Here is an 18578-nt window from a genome sequence, read left to right as displayed (position 1 = left end):
CATGATCTAGGCAGGAAATATATTTGAAAGCAAAAAAAAGTGAGAAGTTAGATATTGATAAAGAAAAAAAAAACCTTCTGTAATGTCTATCATCCATTGATCATAACAGACGAATTTTGAAAGAAGAGTTTGATAATTGTGTCCAAATCCAAAATTATAGAGTAACAACCTTTGGGTTTGATATGTTTGACTTTACTTTTTGTACATGATCATGAAGAGATGGATAACTCCCAATTGACTGTTCCATATCCAAAGATGTTTCTTTTTTTCTCTTGTTTTCTTTACAATTTGCATTAACACACTGACTTTTGAGATTAAAAATGACTCCATACCTAGTTCTGATGCTGCCATTCTAAAATAAATATCTTGCCCATTTTCAGTGAAATTTCTTATGTCAATCAGCTCACTAAACCACAGCAGGCACCCACTTCCTCCATCCCTGGTATCCACGTTTGCAAAAGCTGTGCAGGAGCAGTTCTTCATGCACAACATCTCACATTCCTTGATTCCAAAACCTACATACTAAGAAATTACATGATCAATAAGAACACAAGATGAAGATTGAATATTTCCTAATAATTGCTATAGAAATTCAAGCAGTAGGATAAGAAGCTTTCATGGCAATGCCACAAAGGCCTTGCCTAGTATGCACATCTCTTTGAATTCTTACATATCCACCCTCACCCCACTCTGCACCCCATGAGTTTTTGACTAACCAATACTTGGTACCATCAGCACCTGTCCCATACCCAACTACAGTGACACCATGGTTCAAATGAGTTCCATAATCTCCTGTGAGAATCCCACGTGAGTAAAACTGGAATTCGTATCCACCGGCGTCAATTGCAACAGAAACAGGTTGATTGGCCACGGCCTTCAACAAAGCCAACTTGTTGGCTGGTACATCTTCGTAACCTGTGATCTTTGGTGCATGATATGCTACCTTGTTCTTGTTGCAAATTCCATCAACTCCTCTATAAGGGTAGTTTGCTTCAGCTGCCAGGCCTTTGTTGCGCATTACAAACTTAAAGGCATCATCCATGAGACCACCCTCACAGCCTTGGTTCTCACCCTGAGTGTCACAATCCAGACCTAGTTCATCTTCTTGTCACGGTAATTTAAGAAGTTGGACTGTAATTTGTTGATTTTTCAATGAGATATGATGTGCAGTTGGAGCTTTCTTCTCATGTTTTTTTTTGTATTTTAGCCCTAAACTCTAAAATAATATGACAGGATTGTATATTTAAAGAGTATAGCCGGCCGGCTATACTTTCGAATATTTCACGTATAGCCGATCGGCTATACTTTCGAATATTTCACGAAGCTTGCACTCGCAGAGGACGGAAGTTGCACTCGCAGTCACTGCGTCGTCCTCCGGGTTCGGCACCGAAAAAGACCCAACCCGCCTAGCTACTACCTAGCCGCCTAGCGCCCGCCTAGAGACCACCTAGCCGCCTAGCGCCCGCCTAGCGACCGCCTAGCCTCCTAGCAGTGAAGCACAACATCTCACATGGCGCAAGTCAGGTCCATAGAAGAACAGATCATTCCTTGAGTTCCATACTTCTATTAAACCCAGATTCATCATTTGCAGTCTGTTTTGTTCACTCTTAAGGTTTGTTTCCCGTTTCAGCTTCAAGTCTTCAGCTTTCAAGTATATGCTAAATTGAAAGCAAATATATAATATTTGGTTGCATTTGTATGTCACAGAGAGACTCATTGGCTACTGATGAGAGGCTTAATGCTCTAGAAGAAGGGGTTCATATCTTTTTCAATTTATTTTTTGCAATTTTCAATTCAATGAAAAAGTAGCTGAAAGAGTTTGTTGGATTTGAGAAATAGGCTTTGCAATGCTTTTTAGGTACGGCTTCTGTGGGCTGCATCAAGAAAGTACAACTTTGATCTTCATGTTTTAGAGTCTAAAGCACAAGATGCTGAGGATAGACTCGAAACGGTTGCCTCTCAGGCTCAAAAGGTCATGCACTGATGTACTCAATCCATCTATGGTCTATGGCTATGAGTGTGTGGTGTTCATTTTGCCATTGGCTTCTTGCTCTTTGCTTTCAGATGGCTGACATTGTTACAGAACAATGGAAAAGGAAAATATTTCTTCAATGTTCTTAGGAGGACACTGAGGCCACTCCTGTGATACATCTTTATAGTTTTCTGCCATTAAGTCTGCTGTTGTTTACATTTTCATATCTCTTTACTTTTATAGAATAGTTTCCAAATTTTGGTGGTTGGTTTTCTAATTTTTAAGAACTCTGAAGGCATGTGTAACTATATCACTTCAATCTTGAAGATGTTGAGCCACAAATCTTTGCAAAACTTAAACATGTAATGGATTGTCTCTTCCTACCTCCAAAATTATTAGTTGTAAAACACTGAGAATTACATGACAGAGATGCTTGTATTACCCTAAATAATCTCATTTAGCAGGTTTTCTTACCATGAATGCATATGTTATATTGTTGAGGACTGCACCATTATGTACAATCACGACCGCCTAGGCCAATTTTCTTTATGCTGTTACAACATTTCATCAAAGAGAAACTGGAAAAGAATGAATTCACAGCAGCTCTTGCAAATGAGGAATTAGTTTTCTTTATGATATGTAGTCAATTTTATTTCTTTTTAATTATTTCTGTGGTATTGTCCTTAATCGGAGTTGCTCTCATCAAAACTCACTAGCTGAAAGTGTCACAAGTTCTGAATGAAAGAAATTTTCGAGAATTTGATATTGTTAACAGGTATATTTGATAGCAACTGTTACTATGTTGGCCTAAGTTAGGAGATTTGATGCATAGATCAATGCCTACAACAGCGACTGTAATCATTACAAACATGGATGTATAATAGTTTGAAAGATATCTGATGCACGTTTTTGTTAGATCTTCTTATGTTCCAAATGGCCCTAAATCTGTCGCCATATTTCCTTTAATCAAAGACCCTAATTATGAAATGAACTATCCCATCGAACCACTCATCTAGTATATTTTCAATCTGTTTGTTGATGTTGATGTCAAGCATAGAGGTGTCAAACGGGATGGGCCGGCCCAGCACGGCACGAGCCCAGCCCATTTAAATGGGGCACGGCACTGCAGAAGCACGAATATTAGTGGGCTGTGCTCGGCATGGCACAAAAGCTTGGGCCTTTGCTGGGATCAAAAAATTAGTATAATCACTGTGATATGAATTGATCTTTGACCTTCTCTAAAGATAGATGACGTGTGACTGAACATAACATGAGCTTCCATAGAGAATGGAAAGGACGAGCGAGATTTATGTAGCCAACTTAAAGTAGTTGAATTCAGCTTAGCTGATTGTGATGTCAAGTATTCTCGACCAACTGAAATTTTCTTTTGCTGTAACTTCTGCAAGATGGAATCTGTGTATTGACTATTTCAAGATTTTAGATTGGTATATAGTACATACTTGTTTGTAGTATAGCAGAGATAATTCTATTAGAATTTGCTTTCTCCAGTTTTTGTTTGGGACAAAGATTCATGAAGTTCCCAAATTGCATGAGGAAGGATCTCCTAAAATGCCACTGCAATGTGCACGTGTTATAAGGTACGCAATTACAGTCACTTCAATCATACTCACTTAGCCAGTTGGTGATTGGGGTGACCGGTCTAGAATTTTCAAATTCTTTAGAGGACATGTGTTTGGTGTTGTTTTTTACCGTTGTGTGATGTTCTGAGCGAAATGTTTCCTCAGGTTCTAATTTTGCTATGATATTTATTATGTGTAGGATGGTCCGAGATGGCTATTTCAGCTTTAAAGACTATTTTCAATCTCTATGTGATACTGTGGACAGTAGTGGTAAAGACTTCTATTTGCTTGGTTCTAATTTTTAGAGCTATTTAGAGGCTCAGGTAATTATTTCTGTTTACTTGGCAGTCCCAACCCAAAGCATATATATATGCATTTTGAGTTTGGTGTTGTATAACTTACTATGGTGTGCGGGATTTGAATCTATATGACTACAGGCTGCTGCTGATAAAGCATTTGTGGATCCAAATAAATGGACTTAGATGAGCATCCTTAGCACAGCCGGGTTGGGGAGATTTAGCAGCGACAGAACAATTCGAGACTACGCGGAGAAGACTTGGGGAATTGAACTCCCTTCTGATGGCTAGCTCACCCTCACCCTCATCCACACCCCAATAGCAACATTTTACATATTTGAATGGAAGGTGTCGGAAAGAATTTAAATTCTCATTCCCCAATATCGCTTGTACAAAAAAAATAATTGAAGAAATAACTGTAGCCCAATGGGCTAAAGTGGTATTTTAGCCCTAAACCTTAAAATGGTATGGCGAAATTGTATATTTGAAGAGTATAGCCGCACGGCTGCACTTTCAAATTACATTCGAATATTTTAAAAGTATAGCCGTTCGGCTATACGCTTTAAATATTAATATATTCGAATATTTTAATAGTATAGCCGTTAGGCTATACGCTTTAAACATATTCAAAATGAACACGAAGCTTGCACCTCGCAAAGGACGGATCGCAGTCACAGCCATTTCGCTTCTCCATCAACTAAAGCTTCGATTTCTTCGGTTTCGGCTGCTTCGTCCTCTGGGTTCGGCACCGAAAAAAGACCCAACCCGCCTAGGAGGCCCGCCCTGCCGACTAGCGCCCGCCTAGGCTGATTGTTCGAACGCTGCAATTGACTGAAAGTCTAAAACCCGAAATTTAAAAAATTTAGCTGCAAATTTGAGCTTGAGATTGAGATTGGGAAGCCGAAGCAGTGAAGCACAAGTCAGGTCCATAGAAGAAGAGATCATGAGACTCTTAATTCATCTAATTACATTCCTCTCCTTGTTTCCCGCCTTATTGTCTTCTCTCTTGGCTCTCTCCCAAACGACATGTTCACCTCACCACACCAACGAAAACGACGACAATTCCTCCCTTCTGCCAACTCCGCCTTATTCTCTTCTCTCTTCGCATTGACGACATGGTGCAGAAGAAAAAAATACAAAATTTCCAACATCGACTTGTTCGGGTTCAGTTTGGTAGATAGTTCCAAGCACTTGGTCCGGTTAATCAAACTATGCTTAGCCCTAATCACCCTCCGAAACCAATGCACTGCATTGAAATGTGGAAAGTCCTTTTGGTGATAAGGACGATTTGTTTGGTGATAGGACAATTATGGCCTTGCTTGGTTTGGTAATTCCTTCTTAGCTTTAGGCTATGGTGCCAAAGAGTCTCTTGCTTTTGAAAAAAAGGCCCCTACTTGCTTTTCCAAAAGGAAATACTAGAATTGCTTCCTCGTGAAGTACTTGCCTCTATATTATTGCTGGACTAGTAACTAGTTTCCTACTTTTTTGTTGTTGAAATGCATAAAGTGCTTGTTGAATGAACAATTATCCAACACTCCGTCAATTAATTCTCTTGTTTGTTCTTATTATATAGGAAAAGGATTACCATATGATTGTTTTCCCAAGTTTCTTTGTATTCTTTTGAAATTTATGGTTTTTTTTTCCCTTTTAATTTGGTGTTTAATTAATTTATTGTATACAGATGTAGTTATATTAAATCGTTGTTGCAGATGGACGAACGAAGATAGGAGGACTTAGAAATGGAATGCTTGGTCAAAATGTTGGAGAAAGTTGGAATGGAGTCACTGCTTTTGGATGTCCCTTTTGTGTGCAAGTCATGGTACAAGGTGACCCTCAATCCTTCATGCTGGCAATCTCTCATTTTCCCGGACAACGAATGTATTGAAGTCTGGCCTTGGGATGTGTCTGAATGTCTGAATTTTCAAAATCTTATGGACAGATTTGTGAGTGATTATCAAATTGATGGGGATCGTTGCTCTGTCACCGCTTTTCTAAAGTTTGTGATCAATAGGAGTAGCGGAAATGCTACTGTGCTCAAGCTTCCCAAATGCTGCACAGTAGAAGCCTTTGAATTTGGTGCAAATGTGTAAGTTTTCTCATTTAAGTTAATTTTCAAAATTCCAATCCAAGTGTAGTTTAATTTTCCTTGTAAATGTAAATGTAGCATTTTTGTTGTTGTGGAATGTGTGCAGGTGTCCTGGCCTTGTGACTTCGAGTTTACCAGGAGATGTATTGGACAGCAAACACACGACCCTTGAGTTGATTGGCAAGTGGAAAAATTTGGAGGTGTTATCATTGGGTTCATTCTTAAATTTGGTGAAAATACTTGCAATTATACAAACACATTGCAAGAATTTTTATGGTTTAGCTTTGTCCAAAGGCTAATTTTCATGGACGTGAGGCATCCTCAATTGTGAAGTTGGTGCCTAATATGAAGTACTTAAATTTGAAAGGTGCAAAAGTTAATCGGGATAGTCTTGTCATGTTGCTGTGCAGATGCAAAGATCTGGTGATGTTGGACGCCAGAGATTGTTCTGGTTTCAATGAGAACAATGATGAAATATCAAAGCTTGCCTCTCATATTAGTAAATTTATGTGTGAGGGTTCTGAATTTCCTGAATTTCTTCGTGGTATGGACAATTTGGTTCTTCCTGTTGATGGATTCTCATTTCATCAGCATGCGGAGGAGAATTGGGATGAAATGCACAATGATTTGCACGATGCGTTCAAATTGGGCGACGAGGAATGAAGAACTATTTGATTGTACTAAGTGATATCTCATCTTTTTTATATCGACTAACCCTAGGAAACCCAGCCGCCCCTTTCTCAACAAGGGGGAGGAGGAGGTCACTGCCTCTCCTCTCCTCTCCTCTCCTCTCTACTATCATCTCAACCCTCTCCTCTCTCCTCTCTCCTCTCTCTTCCTTCTACCATCCACAACACCCTGCACCATTCTCACCATTTCCCCCCTCTTTGCTTTCTTTGGTGATTTCTTTCCACTCTTGTGGGTGGATCTGAGACTTTATGTCTTATTTTAATTATGTGTCCCCAATTCTCCATCAACCTCTCTCTAAATCCAATTGTGTCCAAGCATCTTCCATCTACCCCTTGGATTCCTTTCCTCCCTCTTCGATCTGGCCTCTCTTGCGGGTTGTAGAAGCTAATCCAAAACGCGATCTCTCGCGTCCCCATCGGAAGGTGTATAGAGCTCTTGCTCTGGTGCTTGCACCACCACCTTCCACTCTCTTGTTACTTTGGGCTTCGGGTTTTCACTTCCCTTGGTCTTGCTTTGATCGGTTGCTGCATTTTCTGTGGGGCATAGGCAGGTTCAAGCTTGGTGGAGTTGGTGATTCATGGGTGGATCTCTTTGAGTTGATATGGCTTCGTGGTTTAGGGAACTTCTGGTTTTGTTGGCAGATTTGTGGGTCTTTTGTGTGCAGCTATGCTGTTTTGTGCGGTGGTGAAGTCTCCTTTCACTTTCTGCTGAGGTGGTGCGCTCCCTGTTCTCTGGTCAACGGCGGCGGCGGCTTTTGCGTGCTTAGGCTAGGGTTTGCCAAAATTCTAGTTTTGGGTATGAACTGGGCTGTATGCTTATTTTTGGGCTCTGATTATATTTGGGGTGGGCCACTGCATTATGTGTGTTGTTTTATTTTGAGTTTGTTTATGTTATTGTACTGGGTGTGTGAACTCTATTCTAGACTTGGTTTGAGTTTAGATGTTCTGTCCCGGTTGTGTTACGGTTCTATTATTGTGCCATTGGTTTGTGCTTTGTACACTTGCCTATTTGACGTTTAATGAAATGAGATATGATTTCGACCAAAAAAAAAGAAGAGCAATTATGCGTGTTGAGTGTGGTGTGGTGTTCATCTTTTGTTTTTGGACTTTGTTACTCTAATGAGGGCTTGTTATAAGTTCCCATCTTAATTTCATTATAAGATGTTTGCTTAATTTGGAAAATGGCCGTTCTAAATTCCTTTGCCACATTTTCTGTAATTTCACATGTGCTCACGATTGTTCTTCAGCCTTGCCTCTACCTCTATTTCTATCCAGACTTTCCCTTCCCACCAAAGGTTTTCCTAGCTAAATTTCTTTAAGGTTCAGGAATGTTGGTTGCACCAGCTTAACAACAGGCACAACCAGTAGACAAAATGAAATAATATGTTTCATTGATTTTATGAAAAAGGTTAAGGAATGTAAGACCAACTATACATACGCAATTTTTCGTTATACTTATTAAATTCTAAAAAGAATTAAGGCAGCCTCTGCTAGGTGGTAAACAAGTTCAATGATGCTAGTTTTGGCACAAAAGAAGCATTTGATAGTAAACCATAGATTGGGAAACAGAACAATCTCAACAGAGAGCTTCATTTTTAGCAGCAAAAGAAAAAGCTTCATTTCAATTCTTCAAAATCTGAGATATCCTACGAGTCTACTACAGTTGGGTGCTCTATACCGCAGCAACTTCAATCTCAACTTGTTGAGCCATCACGCTCATGGCCATTTCCCCGATCTCCACTGCAACAAAAAAAGTGTGGCAGCTTAACACGCCCACAAGCCCTGCAACCAGTCACAATCAAAATGATGATTTTATTGCTATATATATAAGCATCTACATAATAAGTATAACCAAAAAAATTAAACAACACACTGGATTTACTTCATGAGACTAAAAGAGTAAGCCAAAGCATTCTCTCAGCAATAAAATATAAACATCTAAGTGTTGTTCAATTTCATGCTTTTTCTCAATTGGTAAATATCATTTTCCCATGCTTTCTTAATCTCTCTTTTTCCTTATGAAAGCCCATAACCTTGTTCCCATCAAAACCTTCTAATTCAATGCTGCCACCCTGGTAATACAATGAACATTATCTTGATAAACGGAATCATTTCATCTGCTCACCACATTGATCAAAGACTAACCAGAAACTTCAATTGTTCTGGAAGTGTCAGAATACCAGACTTTTTCTATTGCAGGGCAAAAAAGGATGAAAAATGATTAATGAAGTAATCCCCCAAAATTTGGTTGTTTCTCTAACTAAGACAATATTCAAAACTAAATTATCAATAAGATATCATAAGTATTTCCTGGAATGCATCGACTTCTCCACTGAAATGAGAAATCTTAGATACTTTACAAAACACTTTTTGTTGTGATGAATTGAAAGGGGAAATTTGAACTTGGGACCTCAACCAATATCGGGAAAACAAATACAACTAGACCAAGAGCTGTGTTGGTCATAATTTACAAAATACTAACCTGCATCGGATTATCACTGGAACAGGTTTCAAAGCCTTGGGGCCATTTCTTATGCCTCTCTTGTGGGGAGAAGTCTGCACGATATCCAGCCTTAAATATCAAAACTCCACATCTTCTAAAACGTCAATTACAATAGCGCAATGACAACAAAAAAGTAAATGAAGCTTCAGACTTATAGGACATATGATGCCTTCAATTGTAGATCTTCAAAAGGTGATGAAAAACATGGAAACAAAACATATCTAAGAAAGATGATGAGCCAGAACTAAATTAACCATTCAATCACACAAGGGACATTACCTTCAAGAATGACAATCACAGTGGCCAAATCAGAAAATTGACCTCTAATTTCTACTGGCACAAGCACTCTATACTAATTATCTTCATAAACAGTGATGAAAGAGAACACTCAGAGAAGCAAGCTCAAAAATGGTGCCCAATATAGAACAGAGCAATTCTACCATACAGAAGGCAAACGAATTTATCAGCGAAGAGAAAAGGACAGGGATTTACATACCCAATTAAGAATAAACTTCAGTATTAAAAAAGAAAAGAATTTATTATTGTTATTGATCTAAAAAAAAAGTTTTATACAGTAAATAATTTCCAAAACCCAGAACCCTAAAACCCCTAAAATCTCAATCCCCAAATATATAAAGACATATACCTTTCTCTTGGGGACAGCCATGAGTTCCATCGATCCACCGAACAAGAAACTGGGGAACCCGAATCCGATGTTGTTATTCTGCGCTGGGTCCCGATCAGACTCGGGCAGAACCAACTGTGGCGATAAAATCTTACGTTCCATGACTCCATCGAACGGCGGAGGCATGGCTGCGACGTGGTTCCACCTCTTCGTGCCGAAAACGCACGCCATGTTTCCTCTGCTGCTCCTTAGCAATGCCATCATCGACGCCATTTCGTATGAGTTCAGCTCACACGGGAAAACAGTGATACCATGGAGTGAAGTAGAGGCGGCGTTGGGTTAGGAAGATACCAAAGTTTGAAACTGACTTAAACGTTGTCGTTTCATTGTCAATATTGGCTATTTCTTCTTCTTCTGTTTTTTTTTCTTTTTTTTAAAAAAAAACTTTTTTTTTTCTTGTAACCAAATATTGAATGAAAATTAAGGATGAATTACAATTTACACTCATAAAGTTTCGTGTCTATACATAACAGTTTAGCTATTGTCTTTTGAAATTTGATAAAAATAATCTTTAAAATTACAGTGTTATTGATCTCTATTTTTCTTTTACTCGAGGCTCTCTAAACCTATTTATTTAATCTACCTTGATGCTAAAATAATGAGGCACAAGCCATTTTTTCATAAACTTTTATATCTAGAAAGTCATGAACTCACTAGTGTAAAAAATAGAGACTAAAATGGTCACTCACTTCCCTAAAACTAAAAGTAGTGCAAAATAAGAATTGACTACAAAAGGGAATGGAGATGCAGGGGATCGAACCCTGTACCTCCCGCATGCAAAGCGGGCGCTCTACCATTTGAGCTACATCCCCATTTTGATAATAAATGTTACTCTGTTTGACTTTATTGAACTAAAATACAAAATAACATTAAAATCATTTTTAAGGTTTTGCTTTCTATCGGGACAGAAAAAAGACAAAAGCCTTCAGAATGGAAAGTTGGAACCAAAAACATCACTTGAAAACCCATCCAACAGCCAAACAAGAAGAAAATCAAATCTCTGGTTCTGATGACCAGCCCTTGTAAAGTCAACCATTTTCCACAAGGAATCGGAGAGGTTTGACTGAATTTCGCATCCTCATTCTCGATCATTTGGATGAGAAAATTTTGATCCAAGCTGTTGGGAGAGAGAAAGAGACAGAAAGAGGTGGCTTGTGTACCAGCGAGCTAGTGACAATGGCGACCATGCTGACTTCTTTAGCCAAGGACCTGTAAGATTCTTGGACTTATATCTCAAGAAGTAGAGACATCTTTGTGGTCTGAGATCGGAGATTTGTAAATGTTCGTTTTTATTGTTGTTGTGTTCTTTTGTTGCTCATATATGCATATATATACACACACTCTCTCTCATAAGACATAGGAATATGGATGTTGGCTTGAGGATGAGTAGCAGTCAAGTATTAGAATGGACAAGTCTTCCTCTGCCCGTTCTCTTTTTGGTTTTGGATAGGTTGTTAGAACCCATTGACCATATTCGATTTGCTGCTGTTTGCAAAGAATGGTGCGTTCTTGCAAAAGAATACAATCACAAAACGCAGCGTTGGCGTAAGCTACTCCCCATGCTCCTGGTTCCAACAGAATGCCAAGGAAAGCGAAAACTGTACAGCTTCCCTGCAGGAAAAATCTACGACATTGAGTTGCCAGTGCCTTGTAATAGTAAGAGGTATTGTGATTCTAGCCATGGCCATGGTTGGTTGGCGACAATGGATGTGTTAGATAGAGGTGGATTGACTATAACTCTGGTGAACCCTTTCAGAAAAGCAGTGGCGCCCATTCGTCTCCCTCGCTTGGATTTCAAAGTCCGTCGTAAGTACTGCGAGGTTTGCCTCCCGAAGATTATCTTATCTGAAGATCCCACATTGAATCCAGACAGTTATGTGGTTGTAGCAATTTACAAACATGTTTCTGAGTTGGCTTTCACTAAAGGAGGACAAAAGTTTTGGATTTACAGCAAGCGTTTAAGAGGGTGCTTGCTTACTGATGCTATATTTCATAAATGTCAAGTCTTTGCAGTTGGAAAGTGGGGAAACATTCTTTCCTTTGATATCAATAGCAAGCCAATAGAAGCAAAGATTCTTAACCCACAAGAATGTCCGTTCTCGCGTTATGCTGATAAAGCTTATCTCGTGGAATCAACCAATGGAGACTTGTTGCATGTTCGAAGATTTTTGAAAGATGTTGACGGAGATGCCTACCATGAAGAGTTTTGGACTGAGAGATTCATGGTTTACAAGTTGGTGTTCAATGAGAGGGATGGATCCGTTGTGCAGCATGTTGAAATAAAAAGTATTGGGGATGAGGTTATGTTCCTGGGTGACGATTATTGTATCTCTGTTTTGGCTTCAAACTTTCCTGGGTGCCAACCCAATTCCATATATTACATGGATGATTGTACAAAATTGGGAGGAGCACGTGTACCTGATACTGATAGCGATAGGAGACCGAGTCATATAGGCATTTTCAATTTAGAGGATGAAACCATCACACAACATTACTCTTTAAACATTTCACCCGCACTTTGGATTGTGCCCCTGTTTAATGGACTCTGCTAACTTCTTCAAGTTCAGCTAATTACAATTGCACTTGTTCTCCAAAGGCCACCAAGACAACTCTTTGTTTCTGCTGCCTGAGGGTGTTGGTTTACTGGGAAGGGGCAGATGTAATGGCTCCAGATGTTGTTCGCCGTTCTTCCTCCCTCCTATTTTGACAATCATCTTTTGTTTGAATCTTGTGGTGTGCTGGTGGAATATATGTTGTGGTCAAAATTAATTGGGGTCCAGTTTGGTGAAGCTTGAAGAGGGAGAGAGAGAAATATATCCTGAATTAGATCGAAGATGCTGGAAAAGGATTGGTATTTGTATGTGTGAACAAGTGATTGTTGTGCTGCCTAAATACTAGTAAATTTATGTAAGCAGCCTGGACTTGAACTTTACAGTTTCTATAAACTTATATTCCATTATCAAAAATATTGACCGAGATTTTGTCCTTTTTAAAAGGTATCTTCTGGTCATTAATATATTATCTTGTTGAACATCCCTATTATATGATTTTGTTTTCCCTTTTCATTTCAACATTTGTATGTGCATTATGATTGGTGATTGTGATGTATGCATTATCATAATTCGTATGTCATGTGATTGAGGGGCCATACATACCTCAAGGTTAATATGAATGTCTCAGCAATTTATTCACTGTGTGTTTGCCTCCCTCCGTTGTGGTGTTTGCCGTGTATCAATTTGAGCTTGATATGTAGGTTGTCTAGGATGGAAATTATGTGCCACTTGTAAGTAATTAGCATGATCTGTTGTGCAATCCCTGCCAAATTGCATTCAGGAGTGCAATTAGAGAACTTTGTAACTCGACTGATTAGGAGTTGTAGTAGCTATTTGATTGTGATTTAAAAGTGGTTCTATCCTTTCTCAAAAGAACATACACTGTTGGCTCGTATGCAGTTATAAGCTTATAACCACCACTAGCCCTCTTTCCTTGGAGTGTCAACATCATCTATCATAGCTGTGAGATTGTTTTGTGAAGTTGGCGGGCATGTGAATGTAGGTTAAGAGTAGTTGAAAAGAATAAAAATATTTTCCTATTCTTGAAGTTATCCAAATAGATGTTAATAGCTACATTGCTTTTTTGGTTGCTAAATGTCGGAATCATTCGTGTCCCTAGTATTTTAGCTTCCTTTTTGGAGGATGAACATGGTGAAACCTGAATTATTTGATCAGGTTTTCTATCAGGGCTGAGCACGTTATCAAGTGCAACTAGAGATTGCGAAGCTAAGAAAATTTAATAAAGTAGAAGTACATAGTTTCTTTAGAAAAAGTTATATTGGATTATTTTGATGTATTTTACTTTTCACTACAAACGTCTGATCTCCTTTTCATTTTGTAGGTGTGATCAGTTGAACAAGTATGATACTGCGGCTGATGCAAGTTTTTCAAACTCAAATCTCTCCTGGATTGGATAGATTAGTTCTGTGTTTGTGTTTGGTAACTGCCTCGTCAACCTCATGTCAAGATGAAATTTCCTCACTTTTCGGTATTAGAAAAGACCAAAGCTTGCAATTTAGGTTCTGGGTTTCATGTATGTGATACTACAGAGACTCTAGATGATTGTGAAAGAAAGGGTTGATTCTACTTTGGTGGACAACCACATGGAAGACTCTGTGACACTTGAAGAGAGTTCTGCTGGTTTTCAAGATTCAATGCACGCAGCGATGCCGGTTCCTGAATCTGAATGCAAGAAAGGTTTGCTTGCTTCTCCATCTACGTTTGTTACCATTATTGGTAGGGTCCGAGTCGATTTTTTCTGTTGAGAAGATTAAAAGGTTTCAGTCTTTGAAGAGTCTTGATCAGAAGGCTTTGAAAATTTGGGTTTTGTGGCTCTTGCTTCATGTGTCGCAGAAGAGTCCAGAGGAAAACATTGGAGACACATTTGGCTTTATCGGCTGTTGTGGGAGGCAGAATAGGGGTCTCAGGGGAGGTGGTGGGAGAGAATAGGAAGTACCAATTTTTAATGAGAAACCAAATACGAGTGGAGATAGAGAGAAGTACTGGAATAGTGATATAGAAATAAATATTTTACTAGTTGACTAAACAAATTATACCAATCTCAAAAGTATATTTATTTGACTAAAAAAATTCTGATTTGGCAGTTTATTTTGCAGAGATGACTCTTGAATAAAGATCTAAGAATTAAACTGTGAGGTCACATTATGAAGTGAGCCAAACAAATGATTAGCAACGTATTAACTTATATTTGGTAGTGCTTGATCACATACCAAGGGAGAGGAGGCAAAGGAAATATCAACTGGGTTGCCTAAATGAAGTTCCTAAGCATCAGGAACTCTTTTATATATGTTGGGATGATTTGTCACATAGACATTTTAGGGGTGATGATGTGGTGATGAGAAATTAAGCAAACCTTGCTTCTCATATTAGTAGATTCAATTGTGAAGGTTCTACTGATTCATGACTGTAAATTTGATAGCACAAAGAAAGAAACATAATTGGTACGAAGAAAGAAACATAAATTTGTGCTTCGAAGATCTTAAACTTGAACTAGTATTTTAACTGAATTCATAATGACAAGTATTGCCTAGAACATTAATTCTCTATTTCAACGACTTATAGTTTTATATGCCTCGACTTGTAAAGCAAGTGTCTTCCTTGATATCTGGGCAAACATTAGTTATACAGGGGAGTTGCACTTCCACAAGCTGGCTCATCCACAATCATGCTCTCTATTTTTTAGTTAAATTTTAGCTAAAAACATTTAAAAGTTATTTTAGAAGCTCTCTATAAAATTTAAACTTCAATCATGCTCTCTAGTTTAGGGAGTCATAAATGCTATAACTCTTTTTTAATTGGTCAATCTCTATTAAAAAATAATATAAAAATTAATTAACATTAATTAAAGGTTTGAAATACTCATTAAATAAAACAGCATTAAATTATAAGGAGCCACTAGGAGTTCTTTCTCTCTCCTCAGATTTAGGAGCTCCTAGAGGACTCCATATTTTAGGAGGTGGATAGGGAGCATGGTTGGAGTTGCATTTTTCCAAATCCTCTCTAAAATTTGTCTAAGGAGGTGATTTAGAGAGCCCATTGCGGATGCTCTAAACATTGATAATTAAATTACAAATCAAATTAGAAAAACTTAAACACAACCAATGGAAGATCCATAGATGTTGGCATGCTGCCTTTATGTACCAAAATTCAACCTCTGCAAGTGCAACATAAACACCAATAAGTTCCCAATTCTAAAACTTAGTAATGAAATAACTATTCGAATTGTAAAACAAACTCACAATATCACATATTAAGTGATCACTGAAAAGTAGCTGGACTTGAGTTGGTAAGTGCGGGTAAGCTCATAAGATCTACAAATGAGAAACATAAACACATTAAAACATTAGACAAACATGCAAACTATATATATATATATACACGGACCTTTAGTTGGGGGATCCCTCCAATAAGTTATTTGAGGGACACCCTTATAGGGCCACTCTGTATTATATTTCACTAATCCAAACCATCTATTTTGTAGATATGCATTCAAAGATTATCTATACACAAAATCACTTGAATCCGATATTATTTGACCACTCAATTGAAATATCGAAATTTTAGTACTTTCTTGAAGCACTGTGTTCACTGATTTTGTATGACACAATTGGATGTCGAAACGATTTCCGATTTGTCTAATTTATTGTAAGGATGACTTATGAATGTAGACTTTAAAAATAGTTGGTTTGGATCGTTGAAAAAAAATTCGTAGGGGTCCATATCCCTCAATAGAAGGGGAATGTATATATATATATATATATATATATATATATATATATATATATATATATATATATATCATTAAATCATATAAAATGAGAAACAAATACCTAACTCAACCGATTCATAAAACTCCATCCCTTAAATGGTTGGCTCATACTGTAAAGAGGAGATGGCAGAATACCTTAACCAATTTTGAGAACAAATTAAGGCCTCCACAATCTTAGGAGTCAAAGAAGCACATAATGAATTAATTATCCGACCACCTGTGTTAAAGCATGATTTCAAAGCCACTATTAATACAGGGATGGCAAGCACATCCTTTACAATAAGTGCCAAACCCGAATATTTAACCCCATTCAATTTCCACCACTTCAAAATATCCAAGTCGGAAACCACTTTTTCAATAGGGCCAATTATGTACCTATCAATCTCATGCTTCAATATCACAGTGTCATTTGCTTAAAATTCTTTTATCCAACTTTCCTTCATTTACCTTCGTTTCCTTCCCCCTAGTTGTAGGCTAGAATTTATCATAGTCATACTAGTAGCATTATTAGTACCGCTGATACCACTATTAGCACTAGGATTACTACATTAAGTGGTAGGCGTTGGTAAGATGTCATACTCTTCATAAAGCTTCATTAAAAACTCTTTCACTTCATTCTTCTTCTTAATACCATTTTCTGATTTTTCAAACTGACTCTTCAATACAAACTCTAAGTTCCCCAACTTGTATCGAGGATCAAGAACAAGTGCTGTCATCAAAAGTTTGTTCAATTTATCAAGATCAGCCCAATACTTCTCAAATTTCATCTTCATGCTATGCACCATGTCATTTAAAACCATGGAGCGAGTTTCACTTACGAATTGCTCTTCTCCTAAGAACAAATCATCAATTTCACCCTCAATTACAATCAAATCATGAAAGGTGGTGTGAGAAGCGAGATGCAAATAAACACTCATATTCAATGCCATCTCATAAAATATCTTTAAAAAATTAACAAAGATAAGAGCATTATTCCAATCTTCATTAGTTGGTGGCCCTATCCTCTTTTTAGGTTTATGAGATGCAACCACCTTATCTTCGTCAACCAGTTCTTCTTCACCAAACCAAGACATAAAGGAACCATCATCTTCTTCTTTCATTCTCACAAAGGCTTTTTTAAACTTCAAAGCGACATCTAACATCATATATGTGGAATTCCACCTAGTTAGTACATCCAACACCACAAGTCTCTTGCATTCAATTTGCTCCTTTAGAACACAAGTCTTAAAATCCTCTAACCTTTGTGGAGAGGATCTTACACACCTAACCACATTCCTTATTGACAATACAACTTTTCTCTAACTTTTTCAAGTCATCTCGAATTATCAAATTGACAATATGAGCACAACACCTAATATGCATGTACTTTCCCCCCTAACACAAGACTACTATTTCTCCAATGACTATCTTTGACTTCAAGTAATCTATTGCCTTTGTATTTGAAGAGGCATTATCAGCCTTGAAGAAGCATTATCAGCCTTAATTGTTAGTATCTTCTTCATATCTCAAGCAAACAAACAAGTCTCAAGGAGTTTACCAATTGAGTTCCTCTTATGATTAGCAATGACACAAAAGTACAAAACTATTTTGTGCAAGTTCCATTCACCATCTATTAAGTGTGGCGTGATCACCAAGTAATTTATATTTTGAACACTTGTCCAAGTGTCCATTGTGAGGCACAGTCTATGTGATGCTAATTCTCCTTTCAATTTTTGTTTCATGGCATCATAGATGACCATAAAATGTCTCACAAGTTTCCTACGAGATGGCACTTGGAAATGGGAGTTCAATAATTCATATAATCGCCTAAACCCTTTACCTTCAACCAAGCTAAAAGGCAACTCATCCATAATTATCATCTCTTCTCTACGCAAAACTTTAACCAATCTTCTTTACTATGCCCGGTTGTCGAAAGACCACCAATTGCTTGGTCAAAAGACAAGGTCCAAGTGAAAACTGTTATTTGACCCCAAAAAAAGTAAAAGTTGTGATTTGACCACAAAAAAAAACTGAAAACTGTGAGGGTACTCTGGTGCTGCCGGCTCTATTGTAATAGTGATATAAAAATAAATTTATTTGACTACTTGACTAAACAAATGTTTGATCACAGCTAGTATATCTATTTTACTAATTTCATCTCAAATGTATATTTATTTGACTGAACACATTTGTCTAGGAATTTTTATGAAGCGAGCCACACAAATGATTAGCACCGTGTTAACTTATATTGGGTAGAATATGTTTCATTTACTGCGAGAATTCAGTGTTTTCACATTTGTCTATAGGAATTCGACTGTTGAAGAGGAGGCAAAGGAAATTTCAACTCTTTTATATTATATTTGTTGGGATGATCTTGTCACACTCACGTACATTTATGGGTGATGAAGAATTAAGCAAACCTCTTGCTTCTCATATTGGTGGATTC

The 18578-nt window shown here is 37.8% G+C and overlaps 4 protein-coding genes, 1 long non-coding RNA gene, 1 other non-coding gene and 1 pseudogene across 6 annotated transcripts; 3 read left to right on the top strand and 4 right to left on the bottom strand.

Moving 5' to 3' along the window:
* Window positions 1-547: 547 nt before the first annotated feature.
* LOC148297099 (senescence-specific cysteine protease SAG12 pseudogene) lies at window positions 548-1084 on the bottom strand (annotated as a pseudogene).
* A 409-nt stretch (window positions 1085-1493) lies between these two features.
* Window positions 1494-1969, top strand: LOC148297098 (uncharacterized). Its single transcript, XR_015835556.1, has 3 exons — window positions 1494-1612; window positions 1708-1755; window positions 1859-1969. It is a non-coding gene; the product is annotated as an uncharacterized LOC148297098 (long non-coding RNA).
* A 3352-nt stretch (window positions 1970-5321) lies between these two features.
* Window positions 5322-7660, top strand: LOC110754038 (uncharacterized). Its single transcript, XM_088252816.1, has 3 exons — window positions 5322-5674; window positions 5788-5934; window positions 6041-7660. Exons 1-3 carry the CDS (start codon window positions 5643-5645, stop codon window positions 6231-6233), a joined length of 372 nt encoding a protein of 123 aa, XP_088108942.1. The 5' UTR covers window positions 5322-5642; the 3' UTR covers window positions 6234-7660.
* Window positions 7661-8143: 483 nt separating this feature from the next.
* LOC110754020 (uncharacterized) lies at window positions 8144-10098 on the bottom strand. The gene is made up of 3 exons (XM_021955008.2): window positions 9773-10098; window positions 9106-9179; window positions 8144-8405 (listed from the first exon to the last, which is right to left on the bottom strand). The coding sequence occupies exons 1-3, from the start codon at window positions 10022-10024 to the stop codon at window positions 8318-8320; spliced, it is 414 nt and encodes a 137-aa protein (XP_021810700.1). The 5' UTR covers window positions 10025-10098; the 3' UTR covers window positions 8144-8317.
* A 452-nt stretch (window positions 10099-10550) lies between these two features.
* TRNAA-UGC (transfer RNA alanine (anticodon UGC)) lies at window positions 10551-10623 on the bottom strand. The gene has a single exon. It is a non-coding gene; the product is annotated as a tRNA-Ala (tRNA).
* A 102-nt stretch (window positions 10624-10725) lies between these two features.
* Window positions 10726-14878, top strand: LOC110754019 (putative F-box protein At1g44080). The gene is made up of 2 exons (XM_021955007.2): window positions 10726-12718; window positions 13706-14878. Exon 1 carries the CDS (start codon window positions 11176-11178, stop codon window positions 12361-12363), a length of 1188 nt encoding a protein of 395 aa, XP_021810699.1. The 5' UTR covers window positions 10726-11175; the 3' UTR covers window positions 12364-12718; window positions 13706-14878.
* Window positions 14879-15634: 756 nt separating this feature from the next.
* On the bottom strand, window positions 15635-17253 carry LOC148297097 (zinc finger BED domain-containing protein DAYSLEEPER-like). Its single transcript, XM_088246880.1, has 3 exons — window positions 16733-17253; window positions 16289-16528; window positions 15635-15695 (listed from the first exon to the last, which is right to left on the bottom strand). The coding sequence occupies exons 1-3, from the start codon at window positions 17251-17253 to the stop codon at window positions 15635-15637; spliced, it is 822 nt and encodes a 273-aa protein (XP_088103006.1).
* Window positions 17254-18578: the final 1325 nt, after the last annotated feature.

This window comes from Prunus avium, chromosome 1 (assembly GCF_965620075.1).
Source record: "Prunus avium chromosome 1, drPruAviu1.hap1.1, whole genome shotgun sequence".
In the NCBI taxonomy this organism is placed as follows: domain Eukaryota; kingdom Viridiplantae; phylum Streptophyta; class Magnoliopsida; order Rosales; family Rosaceae; genus Prunus; species Prunus avium.
The sequence above is the reverse complement of the archived record's forward strand: the minus strand, read 5'-3'. Positions and strand labels throughout refer to the sequence as shown.

What these genes read in the sequence shown, in the direction of transcription:
- LOC148297097 (XM_088246880.1), bottom strand. Translation starts at nt 17,253, where the DNA reads ATGAAAGAAGAAGATGATGGTTCCTTTATGTCTTGGTTTGGTGAAGAA. An exon ending in TTAATGAAGCTTTATGAAGA is followed by an intron (nt 16,529 to 16,732) that starts GTATGACATCTT and finishes TGAGATTGATAG; the next exon opens with GTACATAATTGGCCCTATTG. An exon ending in TGTTCTCAAAATTGGTTAAG is followed by an intron (nt 15,696 to 16,288) that starts GTATTCTGCCAT and finishes TCTCATTTGTAG; the next exon opens with ATCTTATGAGCTTACCCGCA.
- LOC110754038 (XM_088252816.1), top strand. Translation starts at nt 5,643, where the DNA reads ATGTCCCTTTTGTGTGCAAGTCATGGTACAAG. An exon ending in TGTGCAAGTCATGGTACAAG is followed by an intron (nt 5,675 to 5,787) that starts GTGACCCTCAAT and finishes TCTTATGGACAG; the next exon opens with ATTTGTGAGTGATTATCAAA. An exon ending in TTTGAATTTGGTGCAAATGT is followed by an intron (nt 5,935 to 6,040) that starts GTAAGTTTTCTC and finishes GAATGTGTGCAG; the next exon opens with GTGTCCTGGCCTTGTGACTT.
- LOC110754020 (XM_021955008.2), bottom strand. Translation starts at nt 10,024, where the DNA reads ATGGCGTCGATGATGGCATTGCTAAGGAGCAGCAGAGGAAACATGGCG. An exon ending in TGGCTGTCCCCAAGAGAAAG is followed by an intron (nt 9,180 to 9,772) that starts GTATATGTCTTT and finishes GATATCGTGCAG; the next exon opens with ACTTCTCCCCACAAGAGAGG. An exon ending in CCAGTGATAATCCGATGCAG is followed by an intron (nt 8,406 to 9,105) that starts GTTAGTATTTTG and finishes GACTGGTTGCAG; the next exon opens with GGCTTGTGGGCGTGTTAAGC.
- LOC110754019 (XM_021955007.2), top strand. Translation starts at nt 11,176, where the DNA reads ATGGATGTTGGCTTGAGGATGAGTAGCAGTCAAGTATTAGAATGGACA.